The sequence below is a fragment of the Gopherus flavomarginatus genome, chromosome 5 (assembly GCF_025201925.1).
Source record: "Gopherus flavomarginatus isolate rGopFla2 chromosome 5, rGopFla2.mat.asm, whole genome shotgun sequence".
NCBI classification, from domain to species: domain Eukaryota; kingdom Metazoa; phylum Chordata; order Testudines; family Testudinidae; genus Gopherus; species Gopherus flavomarginatus.
This window is the reverse complement of record NC_066621.1, coordinates 51,364,009-51,383,608: the sequence shown is the minus strand read 5'-3', so window position 1 is coordinate 51,383,608 and position 19,600 is coordinate 51,364,009. Positions and strand designations below refer to the sequence as shown.

At 44.5% G+C, this 19,600-nt stretch overlaps 1 protein-coding gene across 1 annotated transcript in view; it reads right to left on the bottom strand.

The window, feature by feature from the left end:
• The window catches only part of CD81 (CD81 molecule), a 68,104-nt gene that overhangs the window by 33,998 nt on the left and 14,506 nt on the right, over positions 1 to 19,600 (bottom strand). The window contains exon 2 of the mRNA XM_050953763.1: positions 6,379 to 6,493. Coding sequence (XP_050809720.1) covers positions 6,379 to 6,493 — 115 coding nt within the window. The remainder of the gene's footprint in view (positions 1 to 6,378; positions 6,494 to 19,600) is intronic.

Below are 19,600 nucleotides of genomic sequence, written 5' to 3'. Positions count from 1 at the left end.
CATTCCCAGATAGCTCTACTGCTTTCTGCTGTCCCACAGTCATGCCAACATTTGTTAAAAATACCCTAGTAAATTTTGGGAATAAACCCTCACACTGGACACTAAAATATTCTACAAGGGAAAGAACACAGCATGCCAGTCTACATTACAGAAGCTCCTGACTGTGAAATGGAAATGTTGTGGGGGAAGGGTGGGGGAGAAAAAGCAGAGTATGGTGTACTGAGAAGGAAATGCCTTAATTATAAAAGTCATCTCAGGCTCCACACTCTGGGAGTGGCAGGGAACAGCTGAAGGAAATGCTCCACTACTATTACTGAATGGGAATTACAGTCATCACAGGGAAGCTAGGCAGATCTGTTACTGACTATAATTCATGAAATTTTTAAAAAAAGAGATCACATCCATTGTTGAGTGTCAAGAAAGTCAGTGGTAAGGTGCTCCTACTTTAAGTCTGATGGGCCCATGTTGGATTGCTGATTCTGTCATGTTAAAACATTACAAGCACCTGCTATTGGAGCCAATCCTGAGCATATACATCCTTGCAGAAAGACTCAAAAGAGGGAGACAAAACCCTGGAGGAAACCGTTTTGCTGTCCAATTGCTCGATTCTCTCAGATTTTGGAGGAAGATGAACAGCTCCTCCCAGTTTCCTTGTCCTCTGGGTAGCTCACCTCAGGCAGAGGTGCAGGGAAGGGACTCACTTTTTGCCTTGAGAAGGAAGTTGATCTTTGGGCCAGTCCCTGGGGTAACTAGACACCTGAGCTCTCTGCCCCATCGGTCTCACCATGTTGGAGTTTATATTGAAAGAGAGGATGTTCTGAATAAAGGCCAACGGTGTCCACGTGCAGAAGTCTACAGAAGACCCTGGAGGAAGACTTAAGGCCCTTTGTGGATTCAGGAATTAACACCTTCCACCCCTATGTACAGCAATAGAAAACTGACTAGGTGTGTCATTTTGCTGGGGGAGTGGAAGTTGAACTGCGACACCTTCCTATGAAGCAGATTATATTGGCTACTGCTGGTAGCAGGATATCTGACTACATGGAACACTGGGTCCAGCCTGGCATGGCAAGTTCTGCCTTTTTAATATTCCCTCAACAGGCAGTAGAAAGGGAAAGGATCCAAGTACACTGAAGCTAACGTTACATGCATTTACAACCAATGCATCTCTGCAGTCTCTGGGCACGCAAGACCAGATTTTCAAGAGAGCTCAGCATCCAACGTGAATGTCATGTCAGTTGCTGTCATAAACAGAGAGTTAAGGGTTGTTGTTAAGGCTAAAAAAAGTGTCAAATAGGTCAAAACAGAGTGACTTACCTGGGACACCAGGTGAGTCAAGGTACGATAATTCCCCTACAGGCCAAGGTGGATGCTATCCAAAAGGGGCCTGTCCCAAAGTCAAAGAAACAGGTCCAATCCTTCTTAGGCTTGGCCGGATATTACAGGCGATTTGTACCACACAACAGCCAAATCACTGCCCCACTAACAGACCTGACCAGAAAGACACAGCCAAATGCAGTTAAGTGGACTGATGAGTATCAGAAGGCCTTTAACCAGCTTAAGGCAACACTCATGTCTGACCCTGTGCTAAGGGCCCCAGACTTTGACAAATCATTCCTAGTAACCACAGATGCGTCTGAGAGTGATGTAGGAGCAGTTTTAATGCAGGAAGGACCGGATCAAGAATTTCATCCTGTCATGTTTCTCAACAAAAAACTGTCTGAGAGGGAAAGCCACTGGTCAATCAGTGAAAAAGAATGTTACGCCATTGTGTATGCCCTGGAAGCTAGGCCCATATGTTTGGGGACGGTGTTTCCAGCTACAAACCGACCATGCTGCACTAAAATGGCTTCATATTGCTAAGGGAAACAACAAAAAACTGCTTCGATGGAGTTTAGCTCTCCAAGATTTTGATTTTGAAATTCAACACATTTCAGGAGCTTCAAACAAAGTAGATGCACTCTCCCATGAAAGTTTCCCGGAGTTAACTAGGTAAGTTGTCCTTGGAATGTAAAAAAATCTTGTAGTTTTACATAATTAGTAGTATATGTAAAGGTGCATGTGTTTTATTAAACTGTTTATTCTAAAGTTCTAGGAAGAAATCACCGCCAGTGTGGTTCCACACTGTCTGAGATTTAGGGGGCGTCATAAACAGATAGTTACGGGTTAATGACTCTTTTACCTGTAAAGGGTTAAGAAGCTCAGTAAACCTGGCTGACACCTGACCAGAGAACCAATCAGGGGACAAGATACTTTCAAATCTTGGCGGAGGGAAGTCTTTGTTTGTGCTCTTTGTTTTGGGTGTTGTTCGCTCTTGGGACTAAGAGGGACCAGACGTCAATCCAGGCTCTCCAAATCTTTCTGAACCAGTCTCTCATGTTTCAAAATTGTAAGTAACAGCCAGGCAAGGCAGATTAGTTTTATTTTTGTTTTCTCAACTTGTAAGTGTTCCTTTTTTGCTGAGAGGATTTTACCTCTGCTTGCTGTAACTTTGAACCTAAGGCTAGAGGGGGTTCCTCGGGGCTATATGAATCTGATTACCCTGTAAAGTATTTTCCATCCTGATTTTCCAGAGATGAATTTTTTTTTACTTTTCTTTCTTAAATTAAAAGTTTTCTTTTTAAGAACCTGATTGATTTTTCCTTGTTTTAAGATCCAGGGGATTTGGATCTGTGTTCACCAGGGAATTGATGAAGCCTCTCAAGGCTGCCCAGGGAAGGGAAGGTTTTAGGGGGAACAAGAAGTGATCCAGACACTGAAATTTCTGGATGGTGGCAGAGTTACCAGATCTAAGCTAGTAATTAAGCTTAGAAGTGTCCATGCAGGTCCCCACATTTGTACCCTAAAGTTCAGAGTGGGGAAGGAACCTTGACAGTTGTGGAGCTCTATGAAAAGTTGGGCTCACCGAGGGCACATGAAGGGTGTATATCCAGGTGCATGGATCCATTTATGAACTCAAGCACAAGTCTGAGCAGCTGTTAGCACAGTCCAGGCATCCTCCATTGTCCGAATGCACTCCAGTTATTCGGATGGCTGTAGTGCAACTGTATAACCCATTGTTTTGACAGGGAAGAGTGGTGTACTGGTGTTATGGAAGTTTAACCAACACAACCAGAGACTGTCTTTAGTATCCTCTGAATCTATACAGATCAGCAGCCTGCCATTATATTAGGGTTGTCACATGCAGTCTACTGAGGGCCTTATGAGAGAATTGGATTGCGGTTCTAGGAACAATTCTCCACCTAAGGGGACAGTGTTCTTATTTCCAAGTCTCTTCTCGTTCTCAAAACAGGAAGGATTATCTCCACACCTCTAAACCCCCGAGCTGTATGACTATCCCATATTGGTGACAGCCACCTCACCCTTCCTTTTCTCCAGCATTTGGAAGGGGGCTGCCCCTTAAAATATCTCCACCTGGTGGAGAACTATATGTGCAGATATTGAAGACATCTTGTCTGAGTGGACAGTGGTGGGGAAAAAGCTATGGGGCTCATTCTTCTTTCACACCAGTGGGCCGGGGGTGGGGGGGGGGAAAATCAGGTAAACCTCCATTAAAGTCAACAGAGTTAAACTGGAGCAGATCTGAGGAGAAATAGACCCATACATAGTTTTGTCTTGAACAGGAATGGAGAATAATTTTTCCAGATGTCCTCCTCCCCCAGGTCCCCAGCCATGACAGCATCTCTTTCCTGTGTGTCTAGCCCTGAGAATGCAGGAATGCTTGGTCCACACCCAGTACCCTGCAGTCATCATCATCATCTCCTCCACACACCCCTCCCGCCACCGCACACAGCATCCTTAGCATTCCCCTTGCAGACAGACAGCTGATTTCAGATACACAGCACAGAGGTCAAACCTCATAAGAAAGGGGGACCTTGGAAAGCAGACATCCTGCTCAAGCCAATTCTCCAAGACTTGAGCTGCTGCTCAAGTGCAGACAAGCACAGTCAAATAAGGGTCTCCCCTTTCCAACAAGTCAGAACGCTGACCAATTACTGAAATCACATTAAACCTAACACACTCGCACATGCCTGGAAAACATGAATCATGCTGGTCTCAACAATTTATTTTCCACTGCCGACTGTTCCTTCAGCTGCTCCATATTTCTGCAGCAGAGAAGCAACAATCCCAAAAAACAGCTACAGCAAGCAATCCCTCCTCTCCCTTATGTCCAGACCCATCATACAACTCCCTCCTGAAGTTAAACATATTTAAAGGATATTAGTGAAAATGGGACAGGTGAAATTCTCTTTACTGCTTGCACAGAAAAGCTGGATATTTTTTAAACATGCTTTTCATTTTTAATTCCTTTGACTCTAGGATCTGAGCAACATGCAATACAGGTTACATATAATCAAACAGGATTTGCACATGCATGTCATATCTTGCTAGTATAAGATATTTTAGCCTACACTTTATTCCATATATTGCCATAATGAGCATTGTGATGGGTTGGATCACAGAAACCCCCTTGGGAACTGTCAACTGATATGCCAAGACTACTTCTGCCTCTGCTTTCCCTGCCAGCCTGGGACTCCAGCACTCTGTCTTGCTGAGCCAGACACGCCAGTCTGCTCCAACACAGACCCAGGGTCTGAACCACATGCCCCAAAGCTGCAAACTTAACTGTAAGCAACTTACAGAAGTGTTCCTGTCTTTAACACTCAGATGCCCAACTTCCAATGGGGTCTAAACCCCAAATAAATCTGTTTTGCCCTGTATAAAGCTTATACAGGGTAAACTCAAATTGTTCATCCTCTATAACACTGATAGAGAGATATGCACAGCTGTTTGCCCCCCTCAGGTATTAATAAATACTCTAGGTTAATTAATAAGTAAAAAGTATTTTATTAAATACAGAAAGTAGGATTTAAATGGTTCCAAGTAGTAACAGACAGAACAAAGTGAATTATCAAGTAAAATAAAACAAAAAACATGCAAGCCTAAACTTAGTATAGTAATAGAACTGAATTACAATAGGCCCTTAGTTATATTTCATATTTCTAGTTTCAGATACAAGAGTGTTACATTCATACAAATAAGATGACCACACTCAGTCGATTATAAGCTTTGTAATGATACCTTACAAGAGATCTTTTGCATGAAGCATATTCCAGTTACATTATACTCATACTCATTCACATATTTCCATAAAATCATATAGAGTTCAACATCACAAGCATACATTATGTTTTTAGGATGCCAGCTGTGACATATGGCTAGAAAAGGTTAAACATTCTGCAAAATAAATAACCCACAGAAGACGTGGGGAGAAAATGTTTTTGTTTTTGTGTATTTACATATGTATGAGTAGGGCGGACAATGTAATCAGTCCCTGTCTATACTGTATTCTGATAATTCAGAGGTCAAAACAACATCCTATCATGTAAATGAATTGTAAGCACAGGATATCTCGGTATTCATCTCTTTGAAATGTACTGTGAATGGTGGAGAAACAAGCAAATGGCCTTAGATTAACTCATATAGCTAAGTACCAGTGATGGACCTCCTTCAAAGTCATCCTGATTACCTTTTGTTCCCTGAGGAATTCCAACTTGTCAAAATACATGAAATTGTATAAAAGATGCTTGGGTCCTGATTCTGTCATCTCAGATTTGCTTAGACTTCATCGGGGAAGTTTGAGTCACAAGACTGAGGTCCCGGTTATGCTGGTACTCGGTGAATATGAGATTCGGACCTTGGACTATGACCTATAAACTGAATTCTAAAGGAACTCTTTGCGACTACGAAGCTCACCATCTCTGCTATGAATTGCACCTCCATGCACTGAACTCATGTCTGTATGTATATTGATATTTTAACCATACTCTCTCGTTTTTTAGAAATTTTTAGTTTAATTAATAAGAAATGGCTGTACCGTGTTCTTGGGTAAGATCTGAAACATTAATTAACCTGGGAGGTAACGTGTTCAATCCTTTGAGATTGGTAGAAGCTTTTCTTTTATATGATTAAATAAGATTTACATAAATTAACATTATATTTGACGTGGGTACCTGCATGGAGGTCTGAGGTTAGATCACTTTAAGGGAACTCTGTTGTTTGGACTTCTGAGTAATCAGTGAGATAATAAAGAAGCTATTTTATGCTAGTTTGGTAAATCTAAGTATTTGAATATCCACTAGCTTTTTGGGGTTTGGCTGCCCCATTCTCTGCAGTTCATGCTAACTGAGAAACCATTAGCTGGCTCCCCACTAGGACCCCGGTCACACCTGCAACAGTGCTTTCTGTCTGGATTTCTGGGTGTGTCATGCTTCGCTGGAACAGGACAAGTTGTGCAGGTACCACCACCAATGGAGATGCATACAAACCTCATTCCCTCCACACCCACCCGCCTACTTCTTTCCCAGCACTACTTACCGATATAGAATGTATTAGGGGCCTGCTTGTCACCTAGATGCAAGTACAGGATATTTGTGGTCTGCGAATCATGACGGAGCCAGAGTGCCACACCAAGAATGATTCCTCCTGCAAGCTAGGTAGAAACCAGAGACAAGGGTACATTATTAGCAACACTCTCATTCCATCACTTGTCCCATCATACGGTCTATTTACATACAACAGAAGTCCTTCCAGAGGCCTTACCCAACATGCAGGGTACTGGCAAAGCATATATAGAGACATCTCTCTCTCTACTAAGCTTGTCCAATATATGGCTCTCATACACAGAGGCAAAGGATTCATAAAAACAGCTCACTTGGGGTGCCCTTTGTCTAATATATTGACCATATGCTCTCCACCTAATGACGTTGTCTATTTCCAATCAGGAGTTCTCCCACTGATTCTGCAGCCTCTCTGCACATAGATCTTTCCCCAGATCCTCTGAGAGTTACACATATGGGGTTGCAGAATAAGGCCCTTCATCCCCAATAGGCTTCATTACTAGGCTATCCAGGCTGAGTTTGAAGAGCAGAGTGACAGATTTCATGGCTGAATGACAGGTCTGTTCCAGGCACAGGAGTGGCTCTGGAATGCCTAGCCCAGTCCATATCGCAACTAGTAGCTGCTCAAGAGTATGCATTTCTTTTTATGTTTGGCTAAATACTTTTCAAAACCTCTCTCTTTTGCTGGAGGTTGGAAGGAAAAGGAGGAGGAGTGAGAGTTTCCACCCTAGCAGAACATGGGCAGTATTTCAATGTAACGATTCCCCCGAGTGCTAGGCCAAAGAATGACTAACATGCCTTCTGGCTCTCCAAAACCACAAAGGCCAGGATCTGTCATAATGGGGTGTCTGGCATCATGCCCCTAGGGACAGTCTATCTCTGGTTCTCATTAGGAACAGGGGTAGAGTGCACTGCACAGCACGTTTCCCCAGCAGTCCTGAGCCATCCGCTCTTGATAGGAAGATTCGGGAGTCTTGTTACACCACCAGCTCCTGTTCCTTCACTCTCTGCCTCGCTAACTCCGGCTCAGTGCAGCTGAAGCATCCTGCCTCTGATTACTTGTTCCCAGTGCTGTCCTTACATTTATCCTGGAGGTTAGCCATTGGGTAGAGGAAATGCCAATCAGCACCAAGCCTCTAAGTTAGAGGTGCATCCTATGGGTTTGGCCCCATACAATCCTCTCGAGTCTCTTCAGAATGTTGTATGCCTCTTTTTTTGTATTTAAAGAAAAAAAAAAAGACAGACCTAGTTTTTCCAACCTCTGAATATTTTAGCTCCTCACATTTCTGTATGTTTAAACAGGAAAACGCACCAATCTCCTTCTCAATAAAGTTGACCAGACCAGACGTGTGCACACCATCGACGGTGTAATTGTTTTGGCCTTTCATTTACATTTTATACAGCATCTTTCATCCTGAAGATTTCACAGTGCTTTCCACTGTCCTATTAGCATAAGGCAGATGATTCTAGGGTAAAATATTGCTAATGTGCAGTGGCTGCTGTTACAAGATTATTTTTTAGGAGGGTAGCTTTAAGGGTAGCTTTTAGACAGAGGTACAATTTAAGTTTAGTCCCACTGGAAGTGGAGGTAGTAAGTCTGAAGACATATGGTATTGCTCATCTATGATGTACGGACAGAACCAATTTCTTCTGGTTTGTTTTAGATATCTTTAGTCCCAGGATTAACTATTTTTAAACAGTGTGCTTATACTGAAGTTATCCTACACTGGGATGTGCTATGCTTTCACACTTCACCTTTGGTAGTGTACCTGTTGTGATAGGAAGGGATGAGAAAACAGTTTCTAAGGTTTGTCAATTTCTCCCTCAGATCTGCATTCTTTTCCTACTCCCAATGCATGGTTGCATCTATATAGTTTTACTGCATCTAGAATTTGACCAGACACAGCATAGCAAGTTTTCTAGTACTTCCAAAAACCACGGGCCACATGAAAAAGCTTTGATGACAATCAGCCTTGTAGAAGCATGCTTAACCAGTATATACTGATGCAAGGTGAGAACAAAAACTCAAACATCCAGCACACATGTAGCACGTTATCAGAAGATCCATATGAACTTGGCAAAAAGCATATTACCCGTCACAATTCCCGTTAAGCTCCCCGCTAGGCATTTAAGGAAACATTTTGAAGAGTACCTAAGTGACTTAGGCACTTCTGAACATTCCCCCCACTCCCCCAGGCTTTTTCTGTGCATCGATTTAACTGTAGCCAGACTAAACAGCAGACATTGTTTTCTTCAAGAGATCTTTCATATAGCTGATCTCCATCACGGATAGCCAGAGTCCTGTTTACTCTTCACCTTCCCACTCCCTTGTGGCATGTCTATTTCTCCACAGAGATGGCGGTTGCCTCAACACATATACGAAGATCATCTTGTTCAGCAGGCAACCTGAGGACCAATAACCCATTGATGGATGTAATTCATAGAGGAAGTATAAATACAATTGCACAAGTATCAGAAACAAAACATTTCTTAGCTCAGTTAACAAATATGGCACTTGGCTGACAGTAACTTAGGCCACCTCCCTGCTTATTCAGAAACTGTTCCAATCTCATTTGTAGTAGCATCAAAACATGACTCAGCATGAATGTTCCTTGAGAATTTCGGAGGGTGGGACACAGTCTACAGATCTGGATGTGCATTAGCTATAACTGCCATCTAGCATTTGTTGGTCAAGTTCAAGTCATTCATAAGGACAACTTTGTGTGTGTGCGCGCGCACACACAAAGTCTTCCCTCCTCCCCCTTACAATTAGCTCTGATAAGTGACAGTTTAAAAAAATTATTTAAAAAAATTAGTGGTAACTGATTGGACAGGGCAAGACGTGGAATGACAGTCCAATGCTGACCTTCATTGAAGAAAATCTTATAGGAAGATGAAGCCACTTTGCATGGAAGCGCAGTATGCACAGCTCCCCGATAATTTATTAAATCTGTACTACTCGTTTATTCAGGAGATCACAATAGTAAGTTTGGACAAACACAATCAACTCAAGTTCTTTCTCTGACAGGCATTTCTTGTACTTAACTTGAGGGTTTGAACTCAATTGGAGTTGCTGGATGCTCAGCACTACTGAAGATCAGGCCATTTATGTAGGTGCCTAAATATAGCTTTAGGAAACTAATCTGAGGGATCCTCTCTTTTTAAGCCATTAAAACTATAGTGCTTCTATGGATACCACCACAAGTGCGTACTACTATGAGGAACACAAGAATGACCATAGTGGGTCAGACCAAAGGTCCATCTAGCCCAATATCCAGTCTTCCAACCAATGCCAGCTGCCCCAGAGGGAATGAACAGAACAGGTAGTCATCAAATTCTCCATCCCCTGTCGCCCATTCCCAGTTTCTGGTAAACAGAGGCTAGATAGGGACACCATCCCTGGAACAGCACAACTAGCTGATTAGGCAGAAAGGACTGCCCTACCTAAAAAGGCCTACAATACTGAAGCAGAGTAGAGGAACAAGAGTATGCATATACGTGCGCGCACACGTGTTCCAGATATGAAATCTTTATTAGCAGTCAACAGGAGGAGTTACTTTCCTGTACAGACAATAACGCACTCAGTCCTGTCACACTCTTACCAAGGGTTTCTGTTTGGTCTCTGAGGATGAACTATGAAATTCTCTGCATTAAAGTTGATCCCAGTAGTGGATTGCGAAGCTAGACTCCCTGTATTGAATTTAAAGGTTTAATATAAACACATGCTTCCATTAAATAAACAGGCACGTGATTGGATTAGAACTGAGGCATCATTTGTAGTCACTTTGTGCTAACAGGGAAGATGTGCCAGTCCTGATGCCATGATAGCACCCACAACTCTCTGAACAAAACACCCAGCCTTCTTGGGTAAGAGTATTACTGGGGGTAAGAGGAACACAACACCACCACCACCACCACGTGCTCCCTGAAAAAGAAGGTGGCTAAGATTGAAATAGAATTGAAATGCTAATACACTAAAAACTAGGGGATTACTTGAATGACTCCTTTTTAAATCTCTCTTTTTGGGAATGACTTATTCAAGCTAAATCTTTCCTAGCAGGACTTTTCTCTGCCCCAATACTCGTCTTATTTAAATAAGATGTTAGTTTCTGAAGTAAGAAAATCTACTATATTTAAAGGGAGATTTCCAAGGCACTTTTAGAACTCACTGGTGGGGCCTACTCAAACTCCATTTTATTTTAAAGGTCCTAGCCTTTGTACCAACTCATTTTAAGGGATACATGTGAAAAGAGGATGACATTTTTTTAAGACAATAACTCTTAAAAAGAGGGCTGATTTTTGATAGGATCCCTAAATTAGTTATAAGTACATGAGAGACTGACAACAGGTTGTATGACAGTCCCATAAAAAGAAAGTCTTTTTAGTTATACATTTGCAGGCAGAGTCTAATGCTTGGGACCACTGCATAAGCAATGTCAGCTGGGATTTTTCCAAGATATTCAGCATTGGCCTAATTCGGCTCCCACTGAAATCAACAGAAGTGAATGGTAGAACTCCAATGGGAAAGTTAGATCAACACTGAGTTGTTTTGAAAAGCTCAGCCATTATGGTTCTTATGGAACTAGCCACTTATTCTTAGGGTATGGCTACATTTGGAATTTCAAAGCGCTGCCCCGGCAGCCCTGCGGGAGTGCTGCCGCGGCAGCGCTTTGAAGTGTGAGTGTAGTCAGAGCGGCAGCGCTGGGAGAGAGCTCTCCCAGCGCTGCATGTAAACCACATCCCTTACGAGTGTAGCGTGCAGCGCTGGGAGCCGTGCTCCCAGTGCTGCTCCCCTGATTACACGAACGCTTTACAGCGCTGTATCTTGCAGCGCTCAGGAGGGTGTCTTTTCACACCCCAGTTGCAGCGCTGTAAAGTGTGAGTGTAGCCAAGGCCTTAGACTCTAACATATAGGGAGAGTGTATAGCACAGACTCTAGACTAGAGAAAGCTTGACTTGTCCACTTACTGGTACCAGCATTCCCAGTAGCGTCAATGGTCCCTGCTGCCTCTGCAATTCTCCTCTCTGCCTGATCCCTTAATCACTGCTTCTTCCCAGCTCCTTTAACAACTGCAGAATTTATTATTTTAGCTGGAATATTTTGGCCAGTTTTAGCAGAATGCCTCCTTCTTACAACAGGGCAAGATTTAACTCCCCCCCCCCAAAGAACAAAATAGTTTTAGTTACATATAAGAACACAGACCCAAGTTTTCAATGAGATTGGAGTCAGCTTGAATGTGCAATAAAGTGCACAGAGCCACAGGTGTGCAATGGCAAACACCATTATCAATGCAAATGGCATGACTGCACATGGAAATTGCTAGTTAGGAGCCTATGTCCACTATGACAAAGTTCCTTCTCTACCTTAGTGGGTCCTGTGCTTATTGGCGGATTTGTTCACCTCAGTGATCTTCCCCTCTTGTGGAACCCACAGTCTGGGTCAGCTCCTCCTGTGTCTGATCAGGAGCTGGGAGGTTTGGGGGGAACCCGGGCCCGCACTATAGACAGCTGCGATCCACAGAGCCCAGGTTCCAGCCCAGGGCTCTGTGGATCGCAGCTGTCTATAGTGCCTCCTGCACCAGCTGCATGACAGCTACAACTCCCTGGGCTACTTCCCCATGGCCTCCTCCAAACACCTTCTTTATCCTCACCACAGGACCTTCCTCCTGGTGTCTGATAATGCTTGTCCTCCTCAATCCTCCAGCAGTACACTCTCTCACTCTCAGCTCCTTGCCTTCTTGCTCCCAGCTCCTCACACATGCTCCTTCTCCTCTGGCTCCTCCCTGCCTGAATGGAGTGAGCTCCTTTTTAAGCCAGGTGCCCTGATTAGCCTGCCTTGATTGGCTGCAGGTGTTCTAATTAAAGTAGCTATCTCTACTGCCTTCTAGAAAGATCTTAATTGGCCCCAGGTGCCTTGATTAACCTGGAGCAACTGCCATTTGGTTACTAGGGTCCTAGGGATTTGTTTAGCCTGGGGCTAACATACCTGTTTCTCAGTACTTTACTGTAGCCATCTGGCCTTGCCCCATCACACCACATATGCACAATCACTTAATCTGTGGATACAATTAAAGTAACTATGCAAGCATGGAAGTAAGTCCTCTGAAAATTTAGCCCAGTGTCTAGATATTTTGCCCAAGTCCATTTCCTATTCTTCTTCCAGTTTAGCTGAGCTTTCAGTGCTTATTATGGATAGGGAAAAACATTGTATCCAAGTACCTCTCAGAACTTGCTTCAGGCAGGCCAACACTCTCCTACTACTTGCTATGGAAAAAGTGATGGGGGGGGAGGGGAGAGGGGAAATCAGTTAGGGTTCCAATTCAGCTCCAAGTAAGGTAGCTAGGAGCTTTTTTATTTTCTTTATTTTATTTTTTTTTTAAATGGAAACCAGAATCCAGTCTGGAGTTTCTCATTAGTTGTCTAGGATGATAATAAAATCCACATTTGTTTATTCACTTGGAAAAAAGAGAAGGGCCCATAATTAATCAATGCCACTCCTAAAGCAGGAACCTGCATGCAGCCCCTAGGAGGCAAACAGTCCAAAGAGGATTCTTTGCTCACTTTGACTGGCCTGTTGAATTTCTGTGCCTCTTTTGGCTGGCTCAGTCCCTGCCTTTACCCATCTCACCACGGTTATGAACCAGCAATCGAGATCACATTTGGGAGGAGTCGAGGAGCAAGTTGTCTCCAAGAGCTCTGAAGAACAGACAGGGAAGTATTTAAAGTGTTCTCTTATATATGAGAGAGAGAGAAAAAATTCTAACACTTTTTCCATTATAAAGATAGAATTATGTATCATCATTTCCCTGAAAAACATCCTTCATAACCACCAAAATATATTAAACACAGTTGAGGAATCTGGCCACTTGTGGTTCCAAAGGGAAGGAAGCAGGAGGGAGAAAACTCATTGGATTGCCATAGTAACTCTGCCTTCCACTGGAAGAACTCTTAAAACATAGGGGTGGAAAAAAAAAAAGAGAGAGAGAGAGAGAGAGAGAGAGAGACAGAGACACAACAGCCCAGTGACAGCTCATAAAATGCGAAAGGGAAGCTAGACACTTCCACAGACAGCAATTTCTCTATTTGCTTTTTCCTTCAGAGTTAGTGGAATTTTGGCAGAGTGGAAAACAAAAAACACTGCACTACTCCTGCTTTCTCACCACTTTCCCTCAGGGCCATCTCTTGGTCTCAGTTCCTCAGCATTCTGATTTAACACCAGTATGGCAAACAGTCCACCACCACCTTGGTAGCACCTTCACTCACATACTGTAAGCTGGCTGCAAGTGGTTACTGTCACTGTCTCAGGGTATGGCTACACTTATAGCTGTATAGCGCTGGGAGTTACAGCTGTCTTTGTACAGCGGTGTAGGGAAAGCCCTGCAGTGTGGCCACACTGACAGCTACCAGCGCTGCAGTGTGGCCACATTTGCAGCGCTGTTGGGAGTGGTGCATTATGGGCAGCTATCCCAGCGTTCAAGTGGCTGCAACGTGCTTTTCAAAAGAGAGGGGTGGGGTGGAGTGTGACAGGGAGCGTGGGAGAGACAGAGTGGATTTTTGAAGCTGACACTGTGTCAGCTCCCTGCCTTGCAAGTTCTAAGGACTGGAAGATACACAGCACCAACCTTCAATCATTTTAAAAGTTTTGACCCCTTCCCCCCACCCCTCTCTTATTCACTAAATGCAAATAGCCTTCAGACCAGATAAGCAGCTGCTCCAAAACGGACCCCCCCTTCTCCCCCCCCCCCCGCTGTGCTGCTTCTCTCCTCAAGCAAACTGTGAACATTCCAAAGATATCCCCCTGCCTGCTTCTGCTCGAGCAAACGAGCTGTGTTTGTTTTTTAGATAAGCAGCTCCGGGAGCTCGGAGTTTACAACAAAACAGCAGAGTGGCTGAACATGCATTCTGGGATACCTCCGAATACCTCGGAGGCCAATTACAGCGCTTTTGGTGGCCACACTTGCAGAGCAGCGCTGCATCACCAGCGCTGCAATCCTTATACCCCAGGTAGAGCAGGAGTACAACCAGCGCTGCAGCCAGAGAGATGCAGCGCTGTATGTGCCTTGTAAGTGTGGATGGTAAGTTGCAGCGTTGTAAACCCACCACCAGCACTGCAACTCTCCAATGTAGCCAAGCCCTCAGAGATGCCCTAGAATCCACAGGGAGCTGCAACCTTTGGCCTGCGAGGGTAAGCCCCCTGGCGGGCCGGGCCAGTTTGTTTACCTGCCACGTCCACAGATTCCGTCGATCGCTGCTCTCACTGGCCACACAAACACTACACTTAACACACCTCAATGTCTCAGACTACACACTTCATTTCAACTTCATAGAAGAACTGTTTTACGTTACCAGCCAATTTCTAAAAGCATATTTACAGAGAGACTAAACTCTGGGTAATGAGACCTATTACAAGCAGGCCTCTAAGCATGGTTTTAATAAGTAATTGGAATGTAACATATTACAGCACTTATGAAAGCCAAATTGAAAATCCTTATTTCAGATACTTAAAATGGAGACTAAGTCTGCACTAAGCCATTTGAGGGGGCAAGGACTGTACGAACAGTTCATTTCTCTTATGTCCATTTCTCTTATGTCCTGCACCAAAAGTTTTAGGGGTAGCCAGTTTTGTTCATCTACCTGGATTGTGATAGCACTTGAAAATGGGTGGAGCTGCAGAACAGGTGTTTCAGATGAGTTACACCTAGATGGCGCTAGACTATACCTGAAAGTTGCTACTCCTACTAGGACTGTTTGTTCATTTGTATTAAGCTTTCTTGGTTGTTAAGACAGAAGTTATAGGAATGTGACTTATTCAAGGACACAAACTTCACTTCTCCGTGCATCTGTTTTCCCTCCCACTTTTTGTCTATTCTGTTTCAACTGCAAGCTCTACAGGCAGGGATTGTCTCTTACTATGTGACCACAAATCAGCTGTGATCCAATTATTAAAGAAAATTTTTTTAAAAAGGAGTTTACTGTGTTCTTTGGCCTGTTTCATGCAATTCAAAGTAGATGGATGGGGGTATGTGGATATGTCATAGATAGATTCCTGGGGGTGGGGGTTTGAAGGTAACATCCCAGTTCTGCTCATTAGAGAGACTTGGTCCATAAGCTGTGAAGATGAAAGTTACTCATTCAATTATGCCCAGACACATACCTCTGGGAGACAGGGCACTTCAAGTGTCCTATGGGGACGTCTACCATTAAGGCTCAAACCAGCTGAGACTAGGGTGACCAGATGTCCCAATTTTATAGGGACAGTCTCAATTTTTGGGTCTTTTTCTTATATAGGCTCCTATTACCTCCCGTCCCCCATCCCTGTCCCGATTTTTCACATTTGCTGTCTCGTCACCCTAGCTGAGACTCAAGCTGCATGCAAAATTACAAGAGTTATTATGGATGACCCTGGGCAGTTAGGCTAAGCAGATTCCCCATCATCATTCTGGAATAGCTAGTCAGACAGCAACAGCCACAGACCATTGATAGGACCTGGACTGGATATGTTCACCCTGCTGAAGGGTTGCTGTTAACTGACTTTTTCAGTGACCCATCCAAGATTTACCCAGTTGACATGGGTTGCATAGGCCAACAAAATGCAGAAGTTGCCCAGCGACATTTCTTCTGAGGACAAGCAATTAACAGAGCCCTTGAGATCACACTTGAAATGAGGTAGTGAATTCCCCACCCTGAGGGCTTGGCTACACTTGAAACTTCAAAGCGCTGCCGCGGGAGTGCTTTGAAGCGTGAGTGTGGTCGCAGCGCAGAGTTCTCCCACCGCTGCACGTACTCCACCTCCTCGTGGGGATTAGCTTGCAGCGCTGGGAGCCGCGCTCCCAGCGCTGTTTACACTGGCGCTTTACAGCGCGGTATCTTGCAGCCCTCAGTGGGGTGTTTTTTTCACACCCCTGAGCGAGAAAGTTGCAGCGCTGTAAAGCGCCAGTGTAGCCAAGGCCTGAGGCTCAAACTCTAAGGGCTTGTCTACATCAGAAAGTTGCAGCGCTCGTGAGGGAGTTACAGCGCTGCAACTTAGGAGGTGTACACATCTGCAGGGCACCACCAGCGCTGCAACTCCCTGTTTGCAGCGCTGGCCGTACTCCCGTTTTGTCTCGGGTGTAGAGGATCCAGCGCTGGTGATCCAGCGCTGGTAATCAAGTATAGACACTTACCAGCGCTTTTCTTGACCTCCGTGGAATAAGCAGGTATCCCAGCATACCTGAGGAAGCCTCTGGTAATCAAGCTGGTCTCCTTCCCCGGCTTGCTCTCGCGTTCCCCGAACCCCGAGCAAGCAGGTCTCCTTCCCTGCGGTTTGCAGGGTGGTTCCGGGAACGCGAGAGCAAACCGGGGAAGGAGACCAGCTTCGCCGCGGTTTGCTCTCGCGTTCCCCGAACAAGCAGGTCTCCTTCCCTGCGGTTTGCACGGTGGTTCGCGGAACGCGAGAGCAAACCGCGGCGAAGCTGGTCTCCTTTCCCGGTTTGCTCTCGCGTTCCCCGAACCCGAGCAAGCAGGTCTCCTTCCCTGCGGTTTGCAGGGTGGTTCGCGGAACGCGAGAGCAAACCGCGGCGAAGCTGGTCTCCTTTCCCGGTTTGCTCTCGCATTCCCCGAACCCGAGCAAGCAGGTCTCCTTCCCTGCGGTTTGCAGGGTGGTTCGCGGAACGCGAGAGCAAACCGCGGCGAAGCTGGTCTCCTTTCCCGGTTTGCTCTCGCGTTCCCCGAACCCGAGCAAGCAGGTCTCCTTCCCTGCGGTTTGCAGGGTGGTTCGCGGAACGCGAGAGCAAACCGCGGCGAAGCTGGTCTCCTTTCCCGGTTTGCTCTCGCGTTCCCCGAACCCGAGCAAGCAGGTCTCCTTCCCTGCGGTTTGCAGGGTGGTTCGCGGAACGCGAGAGCAAACCGCGGCGAAGCTGGTCTCCTTTCCCGGTTTGCTCTCGCGTTCCCCGAAACCCCTTGAAGCCGCCCAACAGCGCTGCAGTGTGGCCACATCTAACACCACTTGCAGCGCTGGTTGCTGTAAGTGTGGCCACTCTGCAGCGCTGGCCCTATACAGCTGTACTAATACAGCTGTAACAACCAGCGCTGCAAAATTTTAGATGTAGACATGGCCTGAGAAGGCAAATGTCTTCCAGGAAAAGCTGCAGGATGTTCCCCTATTGACATCTGCACTTGCCAGAGAGCTGAAGTCCATTCACCTCATAGCAGAGAAAGAATCAGGTGAGAACGATAAAACATCCTCTTACTGTGAGATATATTTTAACATGATGACCACCACCTCTTCTTCCCCTGCATTTAACTTCAGTTGAAGTGATCTGGCACCTCTGAGATTCAGATCTTCAGTTATGCTCTTTGCACTCGCGCGCGCACACACACCACACACACGTTAAAGGCCCAGTGAGCAGCTCAAGAATCACTGTGAAAAGTAAATATGGTCACAGTGAAGGGAATACAATAGCTACTTATTACTTTGTGTATTAGACTGGTAACTTAAGACTAGTGTGGGCCAACGACTGTGCAAGATTCCCACTATAGGGATTTGCAAGTGCTTCTTGGGTAGGAACGGAGTTTTTTTTCCATAATGAACACTCTCCATCATGAGATCTGATGGACACTAAGGTCCATTTTGTGGGTCAGCTACTTTCATAAGCTACTTTACATCCCAGGCAGGCACATCAAGCCTGTGGATCTGCTTGCTTTAAAGAACAGGTGGATCACAACCTCCTACTGCTATTTCAGTGGACCATCAATGAAATGCCACAGCACCAGGGAAGATGCCTGTGCCAAGAATGAGTAGAGGGTGGTTTAAGAAATGACAAGTAACAAAAAACCACACAAGCTAGATGCACTAGAGATTAGATGAAATTTCTGGCCAAGAGTTGCAAGTGACCATGACTTCAGAGGATGCATGCTCAGCATTCTCAGGGTGCAACCAGAGCCATCAGATTTCTCCTAAGCAAAGAAGAGTCTGTATTTTAAGCTCTGAGAACCCAGACAGAAAATAAAGAGCCTCCTGGCATAGCCAGTGCACATGCAGAAGGGAGTATTAATGTCACCAGGACCATTCTAGCTGGAGTATTAGGATACATCAATTTCAAAGTCATGAACTGGACACCCAAACCTGCATTTGTGCCTCTGAAAAAGTCTCCCCTAGCCCCTCAAGTGATAGTACTCCCATTATATTAAGCCATCTCCATTAATGCTACCACACAAGCACCAGAGACCACAACCAGATATTGAACTACATTCCTGGGCCTGTCAGTTGATATCTGTCTGCTTATCACAGTACAAAAGTACCTCCCCTCATGTACACATTGAGAAAGCACTACTCCCAAGATACACATAAAACAGTGGAGGGAGTTAAAGAAGGCCTTGATTCTGCAATGATCTCCATGCAGGAGCACCCACATGTAGCCTCTATGGGTAAACAAACATATATGGTAAAACACAGAAGCCATTTAAAAGCTAGGACATGGACACATAGCTGTGGGATTTATAGTACTTTAGGATAACCCAAGCACTGTCGAGTATTGTAGAGAGATGTTTGTAGAAGATTATAATTTAGAGAGACTCTCTCATTCAGGACAGTATTATGAACAAAGGAATTTGGAGATGTTCCCAACCCCTGCCTTCAGAGCACATCACCTGGATGCATAGAGCAACTCACTACAGAAGCTCTCCAGTTTGTTTTATTCCTTACTCACTCACTGGTTTGTTATTTAATTAACCCCAAGATTGTTACATGCATGAGAGTTTTATTTTCAATACTGTAAAGACTGTTCAAGTTTAATCTACGCTTATCCCATGAGAAAAAGTGATTTACCCACACTGAACCATATAGAAAGGCAAATGCAATTTATCAGGAATCAAATACAGAGAATATCTACAATTTAAAAGCATAAAGATTTCAAAAATGACAGTACATCATTTGTATATTAAAATACAATGAAAAGATGGCAGAAACAACAGGATCTTTAAAACAGATAAAACCAAAACCAAAAGCAGGACTGAGAAGCCTCCCAGTAAAGAGTGAATGGGAAGAGATCTTAGGCCACAATATAGATATTGAGCATTAATATGTTGAATGCTTTGGCACCAAAACAAATCTGTATTTATGCCCACTGAATAATAAAACAAAACAAGACACTAATAATATTAGCAAAAAACCCAAAGGAAGAAACTAAGTAGCGCATTAAATACTTTTCTGCTTATGATGG